At 46.5% G+C, this 19,433-nt stretch overlaps 1 protein-coding gene across 1 annotated transcript in view; it reads right to left on the bottom strand.

The window, feature by feature from the left end:
• Positions 1-19,433, bottom strand: part of TARS1 (threonyl-tRNA synthetase 1) — a 190,192-nt gene that overhangs the window by 56,033 nt on the left and 114,726 nt on the right. The window contains exon 14 of the mRNA XM_069220522.1: positions 18,599-18,676. Within this exon, the coding sequence (XP_069076623.1) occupies positions 18,599-18,676 (78 nt within the window). The remainder of the gene's footprint in view (positions 1-18,598; positions 18,677-19,433) is intronic.

Here is a 19,433-nt window from a genome sequence, read left to right as displayed (position 1 = left end):
ACTCAATAGCGGGACCTTGCGTAGTTTCTCCTTTTGCTGGGTCCTGTCGCGTCATTTCTTCTCTCCGCAGGAGAGCGATGTGTCGATCCGGTCAGCACTCTCGGGTCCGGGCAGGCCTTGCGTTGTTTTTCCATGCCCAGAAGTACTTGAGTCGGAAATCCAGCCGCACGATGATCCGAAAACCCCGCAGCGCGGGTTGTGGCCTCCCAGCGTCTGTCAGCGATGCTGTGCATCGCTTCTCCTGCTCCATGCGTCGATTCTTTGGTTGAGTTTCCTGTGAGCGTCGATTCTCAGCTGCGGAGCGGGCGGCACATCGTTTCTTCAGCTGCAGATCGGAGTTGGGTCGATCTTTTCCCCACAAGGCGCTCTGTGCGTGATTTCCTTGTCTTTAGGCTGCCAGCTTCTTCTTTCAGGGTCCCAGGAACTGGATAGGCACCACAGGTCAGAATAGGAGTCTCTCCAGAGACTCCAGGTGCTGGCAGAGTAAAGTCTTTGCTGTCCCTGAGACTTCAAACAACAGGAGGCAAGCTCTAAACCAAGCCCTTGGACATTTCTTCTCAAGATGGAAGGCACACAAAGTCCAGTCTTTGCCTCTTACTCTGGCAGAAGCAGCAACTGCAGGATAGCTCCACAAAGCACAGTCACAGGCAGGGCAGCTCTTCTTCCTCCGCTCTTCAGCTCTTCTACAGGCAGAGGTCCCTCTTGTTTCCAGAAGTGTTTCTAAAGTCTGTGGTTTTGGGTGCCCTTCTTATACCCAATTTCTCCTTTGAAGTGGGCCTACTTCAAAGTAAAGTCTATTTTGACTGTGAAATCCTGCCTTTCTCTGGCCAGGCCCCAGGCACTCACCAGGGGGTTGGAGACTGCATTGTGTGAGGGCAGGCACAGGCCTTTCAGGTGTGAGTGCCCACTCCTCCTTTCCCTCCTAGCACAGATGGCTCATCAGGATATGCAGGCTACACCCGAGCTCCCTTTGTGTTACTGTTTAGACAGAGGTGCAACCAGCCCAACTGTCAAACTGACCCAGACAGGAATCCACAAACAGGCAGAGTCCCAGAAATGGAATAAGAAAGAAAATGCTCACTTTCTAAAAGTGGCATTTTCAAACACAGAATCTTAAAAGCAAATTTACTACAAGATGTATTTTTAAACTGTGAGTTCAGAGACCCCAAACTCCATATGTCCATCCACTCCCAAAGGGAATCTACAATTTAATCAGATTTAAAGGTAGCCCCAATGTTAACCTACGAGAGGGACAGGCCTTGCAACAGTGAAAAACGAATTTAGCAATATTTCACTGTCAGGACATTTAAAACACATTACTATATGTCTTACCCTAACCATACACTGCACTCTGCCTTTGGGGCTACCTAGGGCCTACCTTAGGGGTGTCTGGCATGTACAAAAAGGGAAGGTTTAGGCCTGGCAAGTGGGTACACTTGCCAAGTCGAATTTACAGTTAAAACTGCACGCACAGACACTGCAATGGCAGGTCTGAGACATGATTACAGAGCTAATTAGGTGGGTGGCACAACCATTGATGCAGGCCCACTAGTAGCATTTGATTTACAGGCCCTGGGCACCTCTAGTGCACTGTACTAGGGACTTACTAATACATCAAATCTGCCAATCATGGATAAGCCAATTACATTCACTTGCACTTTAGCACTGGTTAGCAGTGGTAAAGTGCCCAGAGTAATAAAAACAGTATAATCAGAGTCCAGCACCCACCAACAACCTGGGGAACAGAGGCAAAAAGTTAAGGGAGACCACGCCAAGGATGAAAAGGTCTAACAGCGCTGAAGGCGGATTCAACCAAGTTTACAAAGTGCAGTTGAAGACAATTATCAGATACCAAATAACTCCGTGAACAGAAGCGCTGCAGTGCTGAAATCAACCAGGTATAAGAAAATACAAACTGAAGTATAAAAAGAATAAAATAGGGGAACTTACTGAGCCAGACAAATGAAGTCATCATACCCCAGTTGACAGTGACCACAAGAGATGTGTCTGGTGCTCTGCTAAAGGAGCAGTCCATATTTATAGCGGCCAGAAACTTGGCAGGAGGCCATTCTGTCAATGGAGCCCATCAATGACAATCGAGATCAGCCAATCGCAGAGCCGGGGCATGAAAGGAACTGATCCTGATTTCCAGTCAAGGGGGCCAGCAAGAGCTCCAATCCCTACATCAGTAAGTTCCAAACTGGTCTATAATGCTGCCGCCTTCCTAAAACCTCCACCACCATTCGACCGCCAAAAAACAAAATATTGGCAATAGATGGAATGCCTGAATAGAGACATCTGAAGATTTCACTGACGCACTTGGAGACTGATAACATATCTAAAAAATCTTGCTGGTGATTGTGTGAAAGAAGTCATTAAGAAAATGCCTAGAACTGACGAAGATGTCACATACCATCAGATTAAAAATGTGTTGAATCTCAAGTTTACCCCAGAACCAAATGATTATGATCAATATGTTTTCAGTCAAAAACATCAGAATTGGCGAATCAATTGATGACTTTGTGGAAAGGCCGACACACTCAAACACTACAAGTTAAATTACTTTAATGATGAAGAAATCCTGTGGCTTTGGTGATCAATGGATGCTTGTCCGATTCATTCAGCCGACTAATTGCCGAGAGAAACTCATAGTCTGGAGCGAGTGTGGATGGCTGCCAGAGCTAAGGAATGTGCTGAGCGACAAGCTGCCAACATGGAGGCTGGAAGTGCCCCGAGTGAGTCAGGTATGAGTGTGAAAAGTAATTAGAAACAAAAGACTGAAGGACATAAAGTGATGGGTATACACAAAAATAAGTTGTGTTTAAAATGTGGTTTTGCATTTCTAAACGAAGTAAAGTGTCCTGCCATTGGTCAGACATGCAAAGGATGTGGTAAAGAGAACTATTTTGTGATGAAGTGCAGAACGAAGGAAAAAGTAAATGCATCACAGCGCAAAGACAAAATGGCTGCCAGAATGTTCCAGAATCAAGTTCGACGTGTGCCCTCAAGGCTGAGCGGACACATCAGCTGAGGCAAATGGAAACTAAAGTTGATCGTCATCTAAATTATCATCAAACCGTTCTTCTATCACAGCAATAAGTGAAAGTGAAGAAAGTGCTTGTGCCATGTCCATGCTTACCTCAGAAAAATGCGCACATGCCAGACTGGTTGGCTGTGAGTAAAAAAGTCAAAGAGAAGTCGACGAGTCAAAACATCAATCATACTTACACTGTCCATAGATTACATTGAAAATATATGAATGTTCAATACCTTTCATTATCGATAGTGGTGCATTGATAAATATAATGGGTGAAGAAAAGTACATAAAACGGTCTCAGTTACCGCGATTTATGCCAACAAAGGTCAAAGTACACACTTTGGCTGAATCGACGCCCATAAAGAGTCAAGGTTCGTTTACAGTAACAGTGAAACATAAGAAAACAAAAGTACAAGCACAGATCCACGTGCTTCAAGGTGCAGCGGCAACTGCCTGTTTGCAGTTTCAACATGGCTGCTGACATGGGACTGATTTTAGTGAATTACAACATGAATGCTCATCACAAAATAGTAAGTCAATTCCCTTTATTGTTTTATGGTTTAGGAAAGTTAAAGACTATGAAAGTAAAGTTGCATTTAATGAGAATGTCTGTCCTGTTGTTCAGAAACACAGACAAGTTGTTTTTAATTTACAAGAAGCTGCTGAAAAACAACTTGAATCATTACTTAAGCACATTATTGAACGGCCCACTGGTCCAATGCCATGGGGTTTTCCCATAGGAGTAGGGCCCAAAATGGACCATGAAGGAGCTGTGCACATATGCATTGATATGCACCAGACGGACAAAGCAACTGAACGAGAGCAACATCCAGAGCCGCACACTGCTGACATGACAATACAACTGAATGGTGCCAAAGTGTTTTCTCAACTTAATTTGAATAAAGGTTGTCAACAGTTATAACTTGAACAAAAGCTGCAGATACATTACAACCTTTTCAACACATGTTGGTTTGTTTATATATGAGAGACTTAATTGTGGTGCGTCATTGGCTGCACAACTTTTCTAAGACACCATACGACATATCATACAACCTATTGTTGATGCATTCAGTTATAGTGTTGACATATTCGTTTTTTGAGCCACACAGAAGAAGTATGAAAAAGCTCTCACACGAGCATGTCAATTACTCAATGATGCAGGTTTAATCTTAAATGCAGACAAGTGTGAGTTCAATAAGACAAAACAAAATATTTGTCCATATCTTTTCTGATGTCTGTATGATGCCTAATTCTGCAAAACTACCAGCTCTGAAAAATGAGGAACCCCCTCAAGATGTTTCAATGATAAAAAAATTTCTTGGAATGCTAAGTCACTGTTCAAGAGACATAAGGAACATTGCCATTGTTAGTGCTCCATTACGAGTTAACAAAGAAAGTATTTCATTTACATAGTCACAAGAATGTGAAAAAAGTTGCAACAGAATCAGACGTGCCAGCGAAAATGCTATGGAAATCCAAAGCTTTATACTGTGATTGTGGTTGACGCTAGCCCTAATTGGGTTAGGTGCCTTTCTTGCACAGCATAGTGGACACCTAAATGCAAGATGACAAATTGTGGTCTATGTTAGTAGAAGTGTGTCTCAAATAGAACATTTTTACTCACCACCTGAGGAGGAAAGTTTGGCTGTAGTATGGGCTTGTGAACATTTTCATGTATTCCTGTGCTGGTGACTGATCATCAAACTAACCATTTTCGGCAACCCAAAAGCCAGGATGACTCCTCAGACTGAACGATGGGGACTACGATTGCAAGAGTACGATTATACAATTGTTCATGGAGAAGGAAAGGATCAAAATCCTGCTGACTACTTTTCGAGAGTGCCTATTCAAGGTCATGGTACTCCAGCCAAATAGCTGAGGCCTACATCAGTTTCACTGTCAAGTCAAGTACACAGGCAGCTGTATTGTTAGCCCAGATTGTCTCTGCCACGAGTCACAATAGTGACTTGTTGAAAATTAAAAGGCATGGCTAAACATCAGTCGTGAAATAAACACATTCAACCCCCTCTGTAACGATGGTGAATATCAAAAGGACAAGAATATTAAAGAGGAACTGTCCATGAGTTAGGAAGAATTTATACAGCGAGGATCGAGGATATTGACTCCGGAGAGTTTACGACAAAAGGTGATGAAACTGGCCCACAAAGCCCTCGTAGTATTGCTCCTACAAAAAAAGCTCTGAGACCTAGTTTGGTTTCCATACTTAGATGAAAGAGTTGAAAAGGAACTCAAGGCCTGTCACGTATGCAATTGCATGCTTATCAAAGTTACTCAACATACTCTGAACATGTCAGAACACCCTACACATGCCTGGGAAAGAACACCATTGATTTATTTGGTCTATTTGAAAACGATCATCTTTTAATGGTGATAATAGATGAATATTCACTTTTTCCTTTGATCGAAGATCTTTCATCCACGACACGAGCGAGCGAGTAATCGAAAAACTTGAGGGCATCTTTGCAACATGAACCATACCAACCATTGTAAAGCTTGAAAACGGTCCACCCTTCCCCAGAAAATAACTTAAAGAATTTCTGGAGCATTTGAACATAAAGCATCAAAAGATCACACCCTTTGGGCCACAGACCAATGGACTTGTCGAATGTTTTATGAATACACTAAAGAAAACAGTACTGTGTGCAACTCTTGAAAAGTTCAGTTTGAAAACAGTATTAAATTGTACTTTACCAGGTTATAATTTGACAACCCACCCAACCACAGGGGAAAGACCTGTGACTGATGTTCTGGAGAGCAAGGGCAACCAAGTTACCATCATGGACCACAGAAAGAGATAAAAGTGAAAACATGATTCATACAAGGGACTTGGTTCCCAAATAGAAAATTTATGTTTATGCAGATAAGAGGTGACACGCAAAAGACTTCAGAAAGGAAGATTTAGTAATCGCTCAACTGTTCACCTTATGATGCAGAACCTTTTCAAGTAGTATCTATCAAAGGACCCACTCTGACTGCCCCGCACCCTGGGAAGTTTATTACTAGAGACTCTTCTCACTTCAAGCCTGTTTTCATCAGTCTTCAACTCAAGATGGTGACAGAAAGACTGATTATGAAAACTCAGTGACTGTTGCTGATTCCTTACTAGCTTTATCAGTTTGCGACAGTGAAGATGACAGCTTCCAGTATCCAGATCGGGATGACTGATCAAAGTTCTGAGAATATTAATTGAAGAGATATTGTTGTATAATGCTTCTATATATATATATATATATATATATATATATATATATCTTTATATATCTATATATATATATATATGGAAAATGTCACTTACCCAGTGTACATCTGTTCGTGGCATTAGTCGCTGCAGATTCACATGCTGTGCATAGTCCGCCGTCTGGTGTTGGGTCGGAGTGTTACAAGTTGTTTTTCTTCGAAGAAGTCTTTTCGAGTCACGAGACCGAGGGACTCCTCCCAGTTAGGTTCCATTGCGCATGGGCGTCGACTCCATCTTAGATTGTTTTCCCCGCAGAGGGTGAGGTAGGAGTTGTGTATGCTAATAATAGTGCCCATGCAATGGAATAAATACGTATGTACAAATGAAGGTTTAATGTAATATATTTACAAATGTACAAATGTCCAAGATTTACTTCTAAACGGCTACAGGCTGCCGGGGAGGAGGGTGGGCGCATGTGAATCTGCAGCGACTAATGCCACAAACAGATGTACACTGGGTAAGTGACATTTTCCGTTCGGTGGCATGTGTAGCTACAGATACACATGCTGTGCATAGACTAGTAAGCAGTTATCTCCCCAAAAGCGGTGGTTCAGCCTGTAGGAGTTTAAGTAGTTTGAAATAAAGTTCTTAATACGGCTTGACCTACTGTGGCTTGTTGTGCAGATAACACATCTACACAATAGTGTTTAGTAAATGTATGAGGCGTAGACCATGTTGTTGCCTTACATATGTCGGCCATTGGAATATTTCCTAGAAAGGCCATAGTAGCACCTTTCTTTCTGGTTGAGTGTGCCTTTGGTGTAATAGGCAGTTCCCTCTTTGCTTTAAGATAGCAGGTTTGGATTCACTTTACTATCCATCTGGTGATACCTTGTTTGGAAATTGGATTTCCTGTATGAGGTTTTTGGAAGGCAATAAATAGTTGTTTTGTCTTCCTAATTTCTTTTGTCCTGTCAATGTAGTACATTAGTGCTCTCTTAATGTCTAATGTATGTAGTGCTCTCTCAGCTATTGAATCTGGCTGTGGGAAGAACACTGGTAATTCCACTGTTTGGTTTAAGTGGAACGGTGAGATAACTTTTGGTAAGAATTTTGGATTTGTTCTTAGAACGACCTTATTTTTGTGTATTTGAATAAATGGTTCTTGTATGGTAAACGCCTGTATTTCACTTACTCTTCTTAAAGATGTGATGGCAATGAGAAATGCAACTTTCCACGTTAAGTATTGCATTTCACAAGAGTGCATGGGTTCGAAAGGTGGACCCATGAGTCTTGTCAAGACAATGTTGAGGTTCCATGAAGGAGCAGGTGGTGTCCTTGGTGGTATAATTCTCTTTAGGCCCTCCATAAACGCTTTAATGACAGGTGTTCTAAATAGGGAAGTTGAATGAGTAATCTGCAGGTAAGCAGATATTGCTGCTAGATGTATTTTTATGGAAGAGAAAGCTAGATTTGATTTATGTAAATGTAGTAAATATCCTACTACATCTTTTGGAGATGCATGCAATGGTTGCACTTGATTATTATGGCAGTGACAAACAAATCTTTTCCATTTACTCGCATAGCAGTGTCTAGTGGATGGTCTTCTAGCTTATTTGATGACCTCCATACACTCTTGTGTGAGGTTTAAGTGTCCAAATTCTAGGATTTCAGGAGCCAAATTGCTAGATTCAGTGATGATGGGTTTGGATGCCTGATCTGTTGTTTGTGTTGTGTTAACAGATCTGGCCTGTTGGGTAGTTTGACATGAGGTACTACTGACAGGTCTAGTAGTGTGGTATACCAAGGTTGTCTTGCCCATGTTGGTGCTATTAATATGAGTTTGAGTTTGTTTTGACTCAATCTGTTTACTAGATATGGAAGGAGAGGGGGAAAAGCGTACGCAAATATCCCTGACCAATTCATCCATAGAGCATTGCCTTGAGATTGCCGGTGTGGGTACCTGGATGCGAAGTTTTGGCATTTTGCGTTTTCTTTTGTTGCGAACAGATCTATTTGAGGTGTTCCCCAAATTTGGAAGTAAGTGTTCAGGATTTGTGGGTGAATTTCCCATTCGTGGACTTGTTGGTGATCCCGAGAGAGATTGTCTGCTAGCTGGTTCTGGATCCCTGGAATAAACTGTGCTATTAGGCGAATGTGGTTGTGAATTGCCCAATGCCATATTTTTTGTGTTAGGAGACACAACTGTGTCGAGTGTGTGCCCCCCTGTTTGTTTAAATAATACATTGTCGTCATGTTGTCTGTTTTGACAAGAATGTATTTGTGGGTTACTATTGGTTGGAATGCTTTCAACGCTAGAAATACTGCTAACAGTTCTAGGTGATTTATATGAAACTTTCTTTGATTTACGTCCCATTGTCCCTGGATGCTGTGTTGATTGAGGTGTGCTCCCCACCCTGTCATGGAAGCATCTGTTGTTATCACGTATTGTGGCACTGGGTCTTGGAAAGGCCGCCCTTTGTTTAAATTTGTATTGTTCCACCATAGAAGCGAGAGGTATGTTTGGCGGTCTATCAACACCAGATCTAGAAGTTGACCCTGTGCATGTGACCATTGTGATGCTAGGCACTGTTGTAAGGGCCGCATGTGCAATCTTGCGTTTGGGACAATGGCTATGTATGAGGACATCATGCCTAGGAGTTTTAATACCATCTTTGCGTGTATCTTTTGTGTTGGCTACATAGCTTGTATTACTTTGTGAAAATTTTGAACCCTTTGTGGACTTGGAGTGGCTATCGCTTTTGTTGTGTTGATTGTCGCTCCAAAGTATTGCTGTGTTTGACGCGGCAAAAGGTGTGATTTTGCATAGTTGATGGAGAAACCTAGTTTGTATAGGGTTTGTATAAGATAATCTGTGTGGTGTGAACACTTTGTTAGCGAGTTGGTTTTGATTAACCAATTGTCTAGGTACGGAAACACGTGTATTTGCTGCCTCCTGATATGTGCAGCTACTACTGCTAGGCATTTTGTAAAGACTCTTGGTGCTGTTGTTATTCCGAATGGCAACACCTTGAATTGGTAATGTATTCCTTTGAATACGAACCTTAGGTATTTCCTGTGCGAGGGATGTATCGGTATATGGAAATACGCGTCTTTTAGATCTAACGTTGTCATGTAGTCTTGCTGTTTCAGTTGTGGTATTACGTCTTGTAACGTGACCATGTGAAAGTGGTCTGATTTGATGTAGGTGTTTAGTGTTCTGAGATCTAATATTGGTCTCAGAGTTATGTCCTTTTTTGGTATTAGAAAGTACAGTGAGTAAACTCCTGTGTTCTTTTGTGTTTTTGGTACTAATTCTATTGCTTCTTTTTGCAGTAATGCTTGCACTTCTAGTCCTAGAAGGTCTATATGCTGTTTTGACATATTGTGTGTTTTCGGTGGGACATTTGGAGAGAGTTGGAGAAATTCTATGCAATAACCATGTTGGATAATTGCTAAGACCCAAGTGTCTGTTGTTATTTCTTCCCATGATCTGTGGAACTGGCTTAGTCTTCCCCCCACTGGTGTTGTGTGAAGGGGTTGTGTGACCTGTGAGTCACTGTTTAGTTTGAGGGGTTTTGGGACCCTGAAACTTTCCCCGGTTTCTTGGGAATTGGCCCCCTCTGTATTGGCCTCGAAAGCCACCCCTTTGATATTGTCCCTGGTAGGTAGGTGGTCTGGTTTGTGAGGTGCTGGCTTCTGTGGTTTGACCTCGAAACCCTCCTCTGTAAGTTGTTTTGCGAAATGTGCCAAATGTGCCTCTGCCCTGCGGGGAATAGAGTGCGCCCATGGCTTTGGCTGTGTCAGTGTCCTTTTTTAATTTTTCAATTGCAGTGTCCACTTCTGGGCCAAACAATTGCTGTTCATTGAACGGCATATTGAGCACTGCCTGTTGTATCTCAGGTTTGAAGCCAGATGTGCGCAGCCATGCGTGCCTCCTTATTGTCACGGCAGTATTTATTGTTCTTGCAGCTGTATCTGCTGCATCCATATATCAAATCATTAACATTTATAAAGCGCGCTACTCACCCGTGCGGGTCTCAAGGCGCTAGGGGGGAAAGGGGGGGTTATCGCTGCTCGAACAGCCAAGTCTTTAGGAGTCTCCGGAAAGCGGAGTGGTCCTGGGTGGTCCTGAGGCTGGTGGGGAGGGAGTTCCAGGTCTTGGCCGCCAGGAAGGAGAAAGATCTCCCACCCGCCGTGGAGCGGCGGGTGCGAGGGACGGCAGCAAGTGCGAGGCCAGCGGAGCGGAGGGGGCGGGTGGGGACGTAGAAGCTGAGGCGTCTGTTGAGGTATTCCGGTCCCTTGTTGTGGAGGGCTTTGTGTGCGTGGGTGAGAAGACGGAAGGTGATCCTTTTGCTGACTGGGAGCCAATGCAGGTGTCTCAGGTGTGCGGAGATGTGGCTGTTGCGGGGTACGTCGAGGATGAGGCGGGCCGAGGCGTTTTGGATGCGTTGCAGGCGGTTTTGGAGTTTGGCGGTGGTCCCGGCGTAGAGGGTGTTGCCGTAGTCCAGGCGACTCGTGACAAGGGCGTGGGTCACGGTTTTTCTGGTGTCGGCGGGGATCCAGCGGAAGATCTTGCGGAGCATGCGGAGAGTGAGGAAGCAGGCGGAGGACACGGCGTTGACTTGCTTGGTCATGGTGAGAAGAGGGTCCAAGATGAAGCCGAGGTTGCGGGCGTGGTCTGCGGGGGTCGGTGCGGTGCCGAGGGCCGTGGGCCACCAGGAGTCGTCCCAGGCGGACGGGGTGTTGCCGAGGATGAGGACTTCCGTTTTTTCAGAGTTCAGCTTTAGGCGGCTGAGCCTCATCCAATCTGCGACGTCCTTCATACCCTCTTGTAGGTTGGTCTTGGCGCTGGCGGGGTCCTTGGTGAGGGAGAGTATAAGTTGGGTGTCGTCGGCGTAGGAGGTGATGATGATGTCGTGCTTGCGTACGATGTTGGCGAGGGGGCTCATGTAGACATTGAAGAGTGTCGGGCTGAGCGATGAGCCTTGAGGTACGCCGCAGATGATCTTGGTGGGTTCTGAGCGAAACGGAGGGAGGTAAACTCTTTGGGAGCGGTTAGCGAGGAAGGAGGCGATCCAGTCCAGGGCCTGGCCTTGGATCCCGGTGGAGCGTAGGCGGGTGATTAGGGTGCGGTGACAGACGGTGTCAAAGGCAGCCGAGAGGTCGAGGAGAATGAGGGCGACTGTTTCACCGTTGTCCATCAGGGTTCTGATGTCGTCTGTGACTGAGATGAGGGCGGTTTCCGTGCTGTGGTTGGTTCGGAATCCGGTTTGTGAAGGGTCGAGCAGGTTGTTGTCTTCCAGGAAGGTGGTCAGCTGTTTGTTGACGGTCTTTTCTATTACCTTGGCTGGGAAAGGTAGAAGAGAGATGGGGCGGAAGTTTTTCAGGTCGCTTGGGTCAGCCGTAGGTTTCTTTAGTAGGGCGTTGACTTCAGCGTGCTTCCAGCATTCGGGGAAGGTAGCAGAAGAAAAAGAAGAGTTGATGACGGTCTGGAGGTGCGGGGCGATGATGTCGTCGGCTTTGTTAAAGATGAAGTGCGGGCAGGGGTCCGAAGGGGCGCCGGAGTGGATAGAGTTCATGATGGATTTGGTTTCTTCCGTGTTGATGTGGGTCCAGTTGTTGAGGGTGATGTCCGGGGAAGCGGGTTCAGTGGTGTATGGTTGGGTCTGGTGTCCGAAGCTGTCGTGGAGGTCGCTGATCTTGCGATGGAAGAAAGTGGCGAGGGATTCGCACAAATCCTGTGAGGGCGTGACGGCGTTGGCGCTGGCGCTGGGGTTGGAGAACTCTTTGACGATGCTGAAGAGTTCTCTGCTGTTGTGGCTGTTTTTGTCTAGTCTGTCGGTGAAAAAGTTCCTTTTGGCAGTGCGGATCAGGTGGTGGTGTTCGCGTGTAGCGTTCTTGAGGGCGGTCATGTTGTCAGCGGTGTGGTCCTTGCGCCAGGCCTTCTCAAGGGCACGACAAGTTTTCTTTGATTCTTTGAGGGTGTCAGAGAACCAGAGAGGTTTTTTGGTGTTGGTCTGTCGATGCGTGCGTTTGAGGGGAGCAAGGTTGTCAGCGCAGTTGGAGATCCAGTTTGTGAGGTTGAGAGCTGCGTCGTTGGGGTCGGTGGTGAGGGTGGGTTGGTTGGCGGCGAGAGCGGAGAAGAGTTGCTCTTCAGGGATCTTGTTCCACTGTCGACGAGGGATGGGTTGAGTGCGGAGGTGGGAGGTCTCGCGTCGGAATGTGAAGTGGACGCAGCTGTGGTCGGTCCAGTGTAGGGCAGAGGTGTGGCTGAAGAAGACGTGTTTGCTGGCGGAGAAGATAGGGTCGAGCGTGTGTCCGGCGATGTGGGTGGCGGTGTTCACCAGTTGTTTGAGGCCGAGGTTGGCGAGGTTGTCGAGCAGGGTGGTGGTGTTGGGGTCGTTGTTTTGTTCCAGATGGAAGTTGAGGTCGCCTAGGAGGATGTAGTCCGGTGAGGCGAGGGCGTGCGGGGAGATGAAGTCGGCGATGGCGTCGCTGAAAGAGGCGCGAGGTCCGGGAGGACGGTAGACGAGGGATCCTCTGAGGGTGGTCCTTGGGTCGGTGCGAATCTGAAAATGCAGGTGTTCAGCGGCGAGGGGGGGGTCTTCGGTGGAGGTGGTGACGCTGATGGAGTCTTTGAAGATGATGGCAACACCTCCTCCTACTTGGTTGGTGCGGTCTTTTCTGGAGATCTTGTAGCCTTCGGGGATGGCGGTAGCGATGTCTGGAGCAGAGGAGGCGTTCATCCATGTCTCCGTGATGAAGGCGACGTCCGGGGCTGTGGAGTCCAGGAGGTCCCAAAGTTCAACGGCGTGCTTGTGGACGGAAGAGCGTATTTGGTTGTTGGAGATGTTTTGTCCCTCTTCAACCACTTGTTTTGCTCGTTTCTGGAATTCTTTGGGGAGGTGCTCGATGAGATGCTGCATCTCGTCCCAATGGGCCCTGTCGTATCGCGCTAGGAGTGCTTGCGAATTGGCGATGCGCCACTGATTTGCAGCTTGTGCTGCCACCCTTTTCCCAGCTGCATCAAACTTGCGGCTCTCCTTGTCCGGAGGTGGTGCGTCGCCTGATGTCTGCGAGTTGGCTCTTTTACGAGCTGCTCCCACGACTACCGAATCTGGTGTCAATTGCGATGTAATAAAAGCAGGGTCTGTGGGCGGTGCCTTGTATTTTTTCTCCACCCTTGGAGTTATTGCTCTGCTTTTAACAGGCTCCTTGAAAATTTGTTAAGCGTGCCTTAGCATTCCCTGGAGCATGGGAAGGCTTTGATAATGGCTGTGGGTGGAGGACAGGGTGTTAAAGAGGAAGTCATCCTCAATAGGCTCCGAATGTAGAGATACATTATGAAATTCGGCTGCCCTAGCGACCACCTGTGCATATGCTGTGCTGTCCTCAGGTGGTGAGGGTCTAGTTGGGTACGAATCTGGACTATTGTCCGATACTGGTGCATCATAGATGTCCCATGCTGCCTGATCATCTTGGCTCATGGTGGTATGAGCGGTGATTGTGGTGGAGTCTGTGCCGGTGACACATGAGTTGACTGTGGTGGAGAGGGTGGTGGAGTTACCCTTTTTACCACCTTTGCTTGTGGTGGCTTGTCTTGTTGAAAGTCAAGTTTCCTTTTCCTTCTGATTGGGTGAAGAGTGCTGATTTTCCCTGTACCCCTTTGGATAAAGATCCGCTTTTGAGTGTGATCTACGTCTGTAGTTTGTAATTCCTCCTCAAACCTGTGTCTTTTCAGTTGGGAGGACATTGATTGTTCCTCTGAGTAGGAACTGGCTTTCGGTTCGGTTGCTGGGCGTTTTGGCACCGAAACCGTGTCTTTTGTTGTTTTCGGCTCCGAAGAGATTTTCCTCTTTTTCGGTGTCGAACCGTCTTGGCGTCGACCATCGTCGGTGCCGCTATCTCTGTGCCCAGCAGCTTCGGTGCCGCTGTCTCGGTGTCGACCCTTGTCTGCGGCACTTTCTCGGTCCCGAGAGTGCTGCGTGCCCGTGTCTCGACCTGAGTCGGACAATCTCGGCACCAGTTCGCCCTTTTTCGGTGCCGATGGACGGTCACCTACTTTATGGGTTGAGCCATGGCCTGTCGGCAGTGGCGTCCCCTGGTCTTTGTCTGTTTTCTTGTGTGATGCTTGTTTCGACGTCTTACTCACGGTTTCTTCGACGTCGGACTCTTCTGAATCCGATTCGTGGATGGAGAATGTTTCTTCTTCTTCTCCCTCTTCCTCGAACCGTTGTTGTCCTGTCGGCGTGGCCGCCATCTGCAACCGTCTGGCTCTTCGGTCTCGGAGCGTTTTTCTCGACCGAAACGCTCGGCAGGCCTCACACGTCTCTTCTTTGTGCTCGGGTGACAGGCACAAGTTACAGACCAAATGTTGGTCTGTATAGGGATATTTACAGTGGCATTTAGGACAGAATCGGAACGGGGTCCGTTCCATCAGTCTCGATGTTGCACGCGGTCGGGCCGACCAGGCCCCGACGGGGGATCGAAATTACCCCGAAGGGCTACCGGAGCTCTTCAAGATTCGGTGTCGATTCTAATCTAACCCGATACCGAACGAAACAATACCGACGAATTTTCCGTTGATTCCGACTAGCTTTCCGACCCGAAACACGGAGCTAACAGGAACACGCCCGAACCCGATGGCGGAAAAAAAACAATCTAAGATGGAGTCGACGCCCATGCGCAATGGAATCTAACTGGGAGGAGTCCCTCGGTCTTGTGACTCGAAAAGACTTCTTCGAAGAAAAACAACTTGTAACACTCCGACCCAACACCAGATGGCGGACTATGCACAGCATGTGTATCTGCAGCTACACATGCCACCGAACATATATATATATTTGTGTACATCCAATTATTTAAAAAAAAAAATAATAATTTAACAGAGGGGTAGATTTAGTGTCTTGCATGATTTAGGACAGAACCTTTCTGTAGGAAAATGGCTCCCTGTTGCAGTTACCCCCCCCCCCCCCCCACTTTTTGCCTGATATTGATGCTGACTTGACTGAAGTGTGCTGGGACCCTGCTAACCAGGCCCTAGCACCAGTGTTCTTTCACTAAAAATGTACCATTGTTTCCACAACTGGCACACCCCTGGCACACAGATAAGTCCCTTGTAAACGGTACCAGTGGTATCAAGGGCCCTGTACCAGGGAAAGCCCCTAAGGGCTGCAGCATGTGTTGTGCCACCCCAACGGACCCCTCACCCAACACAGGCACACTGCCATTGCAGATTGTGTGTGTGGGTGGGTGGGGAGAAAAAGGCAAAGTCGACATGGCATCCCCCTCAGGATGCCGTGCACACAAAATACTGCCAGTGGCACAGGTAAGTCACCCATCTAGCAGGCCTTACAACCCTAAGGCAGGGTGCACTATACCACAGGTGAGGGCATAGCTGCATGATCAGTGTCTAAGTCCATTCTTAGACATTGTACAGTATGGCCATATTCAGTATATGGTCTGAGAGTTTGTCAAAAACGAACTTCACAGCTCCATAATGGCTACACTGAATACTGTGATGTTTGGTATCGAACTTCTCAGAATAATAAACCCACACTGATGCCAGTGTTGGATTTATTACAAAATGCACACAGAGGGCATCCTAGAAGATGCCCCCTGTATTTTACCCAATCCTTCAGTGCAGGACTGACTGGTCTGTGCCAGCCTGCCAATGAGACGAGTTTCTGCCCCCCTGGGGTGAGAGCCTTTTTTCTCTCGGAGGACAGAAACAAAGCCTGCACTGGGTGGAGGTGCTTCTCACCTCCACCTGCAGGAACTGTAACACCTGGCGGTGAGCCTCAAAGGCTCATGCCTTTTGTTACAGCACCCCAGGGCATCCCAGCTACTGGAGATGCCCACCCCTCTGGCCACTGCCCCCCCCTTTTGGCGGCAAGACTGGGGGAGATAATTAGAAAAACAAGGAGGAGTCACCCACCAGTCAGGACTGCCCCTAAGGTGCCCTGAGCCGAGGTGGCCCCTGCATTTAGAAATCCTCCATCTTGGTTTTGGAGGATTCCCCCAATAGGATTAGGCATGTGCCCCCCTCCGCTCAGGGAGGAGGCACAAAAAGGGTGTAGCCAACCTTCAGGACAGTAGCAATTGGCTTCTGCCCCCAGACCTAAACACACCCCTAAATTTAGTATTTAGGGGCACCCCAGAACCCAGGAAATCAGATTCCTGCAACCTGAAACAAGAAGGACTGCTGACCTGAAGGCCCTGTAGAGATGACGGAAGACGACAACTGTTTTGGCCCCAACCCTACCGGCCTGTCTCCTGACTCAAAAAACTGCAACAGCGACGCATCCAACAGGGACGAGCGACCTCTGAAGGCCCAGAGGACTGCCCTGAACCTAAGGACCAAGAAACTCCTGTGAGCAACAGCTCTGTTCAACAACAAGCAACAACTTTGCAACTTTCTTGCAACTTCTAAAGACTTCATTCTTCCCCGCCGGAAGCCTGAGACTTCACCCTGTGCACCCGACGCCCTCGGCTCGAACTCCAGAGATCCAACACCACAGGGAGGACTCCCAGGCGACTGCGACCTCATGAGTAGCCAGAGACGACCCCCCTGGACCCCTAAAGCGACGCATGCAGAGAGAATCCAGAGGCTCCCCCTGACCGCAACTGCCTGTACCAAGGAACCCGACGCATGGACCAAGCACTGCACCCGCAGCCCCCAGGATCAGATGGAACTGAACCTCAGTGCAAGAGTGGCCCCCAGGTGATCCTCTGCCTAGCCCAGTTGGTGGCTCGCCCGAGAAGCCCCCCTGTGCCCTGCCTGCACTGCTAGAGTGACCCCCGGGTCCCTCCATTGAATCCAATACAAAACCAGACTCTTGCTTTGCACACTGCACTCGGCCGCCCCTGTGCCAATGAGGGTGTGTTTTGTGTGCCTACTTGTGTCCCCGCCAGTGCTCTACAAACCCCCCCCCCCCCCGGTCTGTCCTACGAAGACGCAGGTACTTACCTGTAGGCAGACTGGAACCGGAGCACCCCTGTTCTTCATAGGCGCCTGTGTGTTTTGGGCACCTCTTTGACCTCTGCACCTGACCGGCCCTGAGCTGCTGGTGTGTTAACTTTGGGGTTGCCTTGACCCCCAACGGTGGGCTGCCTATGCCCAGAAACTTAGACTTGTAAGTGTCTTACTTACCAGACAAACTAACCATTACTTACCTCCCCCAGGAACTGTTGATTTTTGCACTGTGTCCACTTTTAATTTAGCTTATTGCCATTTAAACTGTATATGTTATTGCTCTAATTCAAAGTTCCTACCTGTGTGGAGTACCTTGCATTTTATGTATTTACTTTAAATCTTGAACTTGTGGTCCCAATAATAAATTAAGAAAATATATTTTTCTATATAAAAACTATTGGCCTGGAGTTAAGTCTTTGAGTGTGTGTTCCTCATTTATTGCCTGTGTGTGTACGACAAATGCTTAACACTACCCTCTGATAAGCCTATTGCTCGACCACACTACCACAAAATAGAGCATTAGAATTATTTAATTTTGCCACTATCTTACCTCTAAAGGGAACCCTTGGATTCTGTGCACACTATCTCTTACTTTGAGATAGTATATACACAGATCCAACTTCCTACACTTTCTGGCTCCCGAAGATTCCGTATCAGTGTGATGTAATCACTAGATTAGAACACGATGAAGGCCTGGTTCAGAATGTTGAAGTTACAGGAGACAAATGACAATCTCAGGCCAGATGATTATTTTTTTTTACAAAACATGTCATCTGGACAGTACAAATGGGCAAATCCTCACGTTTTGCTCCCAAGAGTATTTTAAAATGAGGCTTAGTGATATAGGTGTGGTGAAAGGGGCATGAAGGCTGAAGATAATCAGAGACTTAAAAGGCCAATCCAAATATTTATTTTGAGTGGTCTCAATGCCTGTGCAGAACACAGTTCAAAGGTACTGCCTTTAAAGTGTGTAAGTAAAGAGAAGTCAAAGAGTGGCTTAATTATCATTATTTGAGGATAAAATCTGGTGTAATCACTCATGAGATGAATTGTGCTGGGTTCAGAAAGAAGTCCAGGCAAGTACATCTTGCATTACATGTAGACTTTTATGATGCATGTTACATCATAAGAACTTGTGCTTGGAATTTAAAATTAACTTATTGCGTACACCAACAAGGATCCAAGGGGTGCACAAAAATGCACTGGACAGAATACACCCCCTTTGGGAAAAGCTCTGCAAAGTTATGCAATTGTATGCATGTTTGCTGTACTTTCTATCTGATTTATTTTGAATGTGTGCACATAAAGTCCTCATGTTGCTAAAGCCCAGGACAAATGCATAAGATACAAGAGAGAAATAATTGACAGAATCTTGTTTACTAACCTTAGGTCCATAAAAAGCGCCATCACCAGGATTTAACTCCCACTTCTCACCAAATTCATTCAGGCTGTTTTCAAGTTGCTAAAAAATAAGATAGTTAAAGTCATACAAGGCTTCTGTCAGCATAGAGTCAGGAGTATTCATTCAACGACCTTTAGCACCCTGGATGGAATGTTGAGATTGGCTGAGCCAATCAGAATGATTAGAATGCTGGCGCCAACAACAACTTTCTGTCTACTGTCTGTGTTAACTGTGTGTGTGATCCAGGGGAAGAGATGGCATTAATCAAAGAAGAGGCCCACCAACCTTTCAACTATGTACACACTCTAGTTTCTTAACAAACCTTAAAATAAGAAGTGATAAAAAAAAACAATAGAAAATCATGAGCCTTTTTTTCCAATGTTGGGTGACAAGGTGATACTAATGTCCCCACCAATGTGGCCAGCAAGGCTAGAAGTCTTACTGCTCACATGAAGTCATAGTAACAGCCGCTAATTGCCTTCCCCCTCATAATGTGTCCTCTCCTCTGAGTAGGACATATATGTAATAAGGGGCTAGTAGCAGAAGTTAACTCCCTGTATAAAAGTCGTTAACAGCAATTGTATAAACAAGTATTGGCAAACCCAATAGGTCTTTCCCAAGCAAGAGCTATTAGCTTTGCCAATGTGTTTTAGCTATGTTGAACACCAACGTAGCTGCTAACCAGTATAACTGAAAGTTAGTGGTGTGGAGGGGCGTGTCATGGAGCAGAATGGCGAAGAGTGGAGTAGAGTGTTATAGAGTGGAGTGGTACAGTGTTGTGTATTGAAGTGGCATAGTGTGGAGTAGCATAGAGTGG

The sequence above is a fragment of the Pleurodeles waltl genome, chromosome 1_1 (assembly GCF_031143425.1).
Source record: "Pleurodeles waltl isolate 20211129_DDA chromosome 1_1, aPleWal1.hap1.20221129, whole genome shotgun sequence".
Classification (NCBI taxonomy): Eukaryota; Metazoa; Chordata; class Amphibia; order Caudata; family Salamandridae; genus Pleurodeles; species Pleurodeles waltl.
This window is presented reverse-complemented; position numbering and strand designations above follow the sequence as displayed.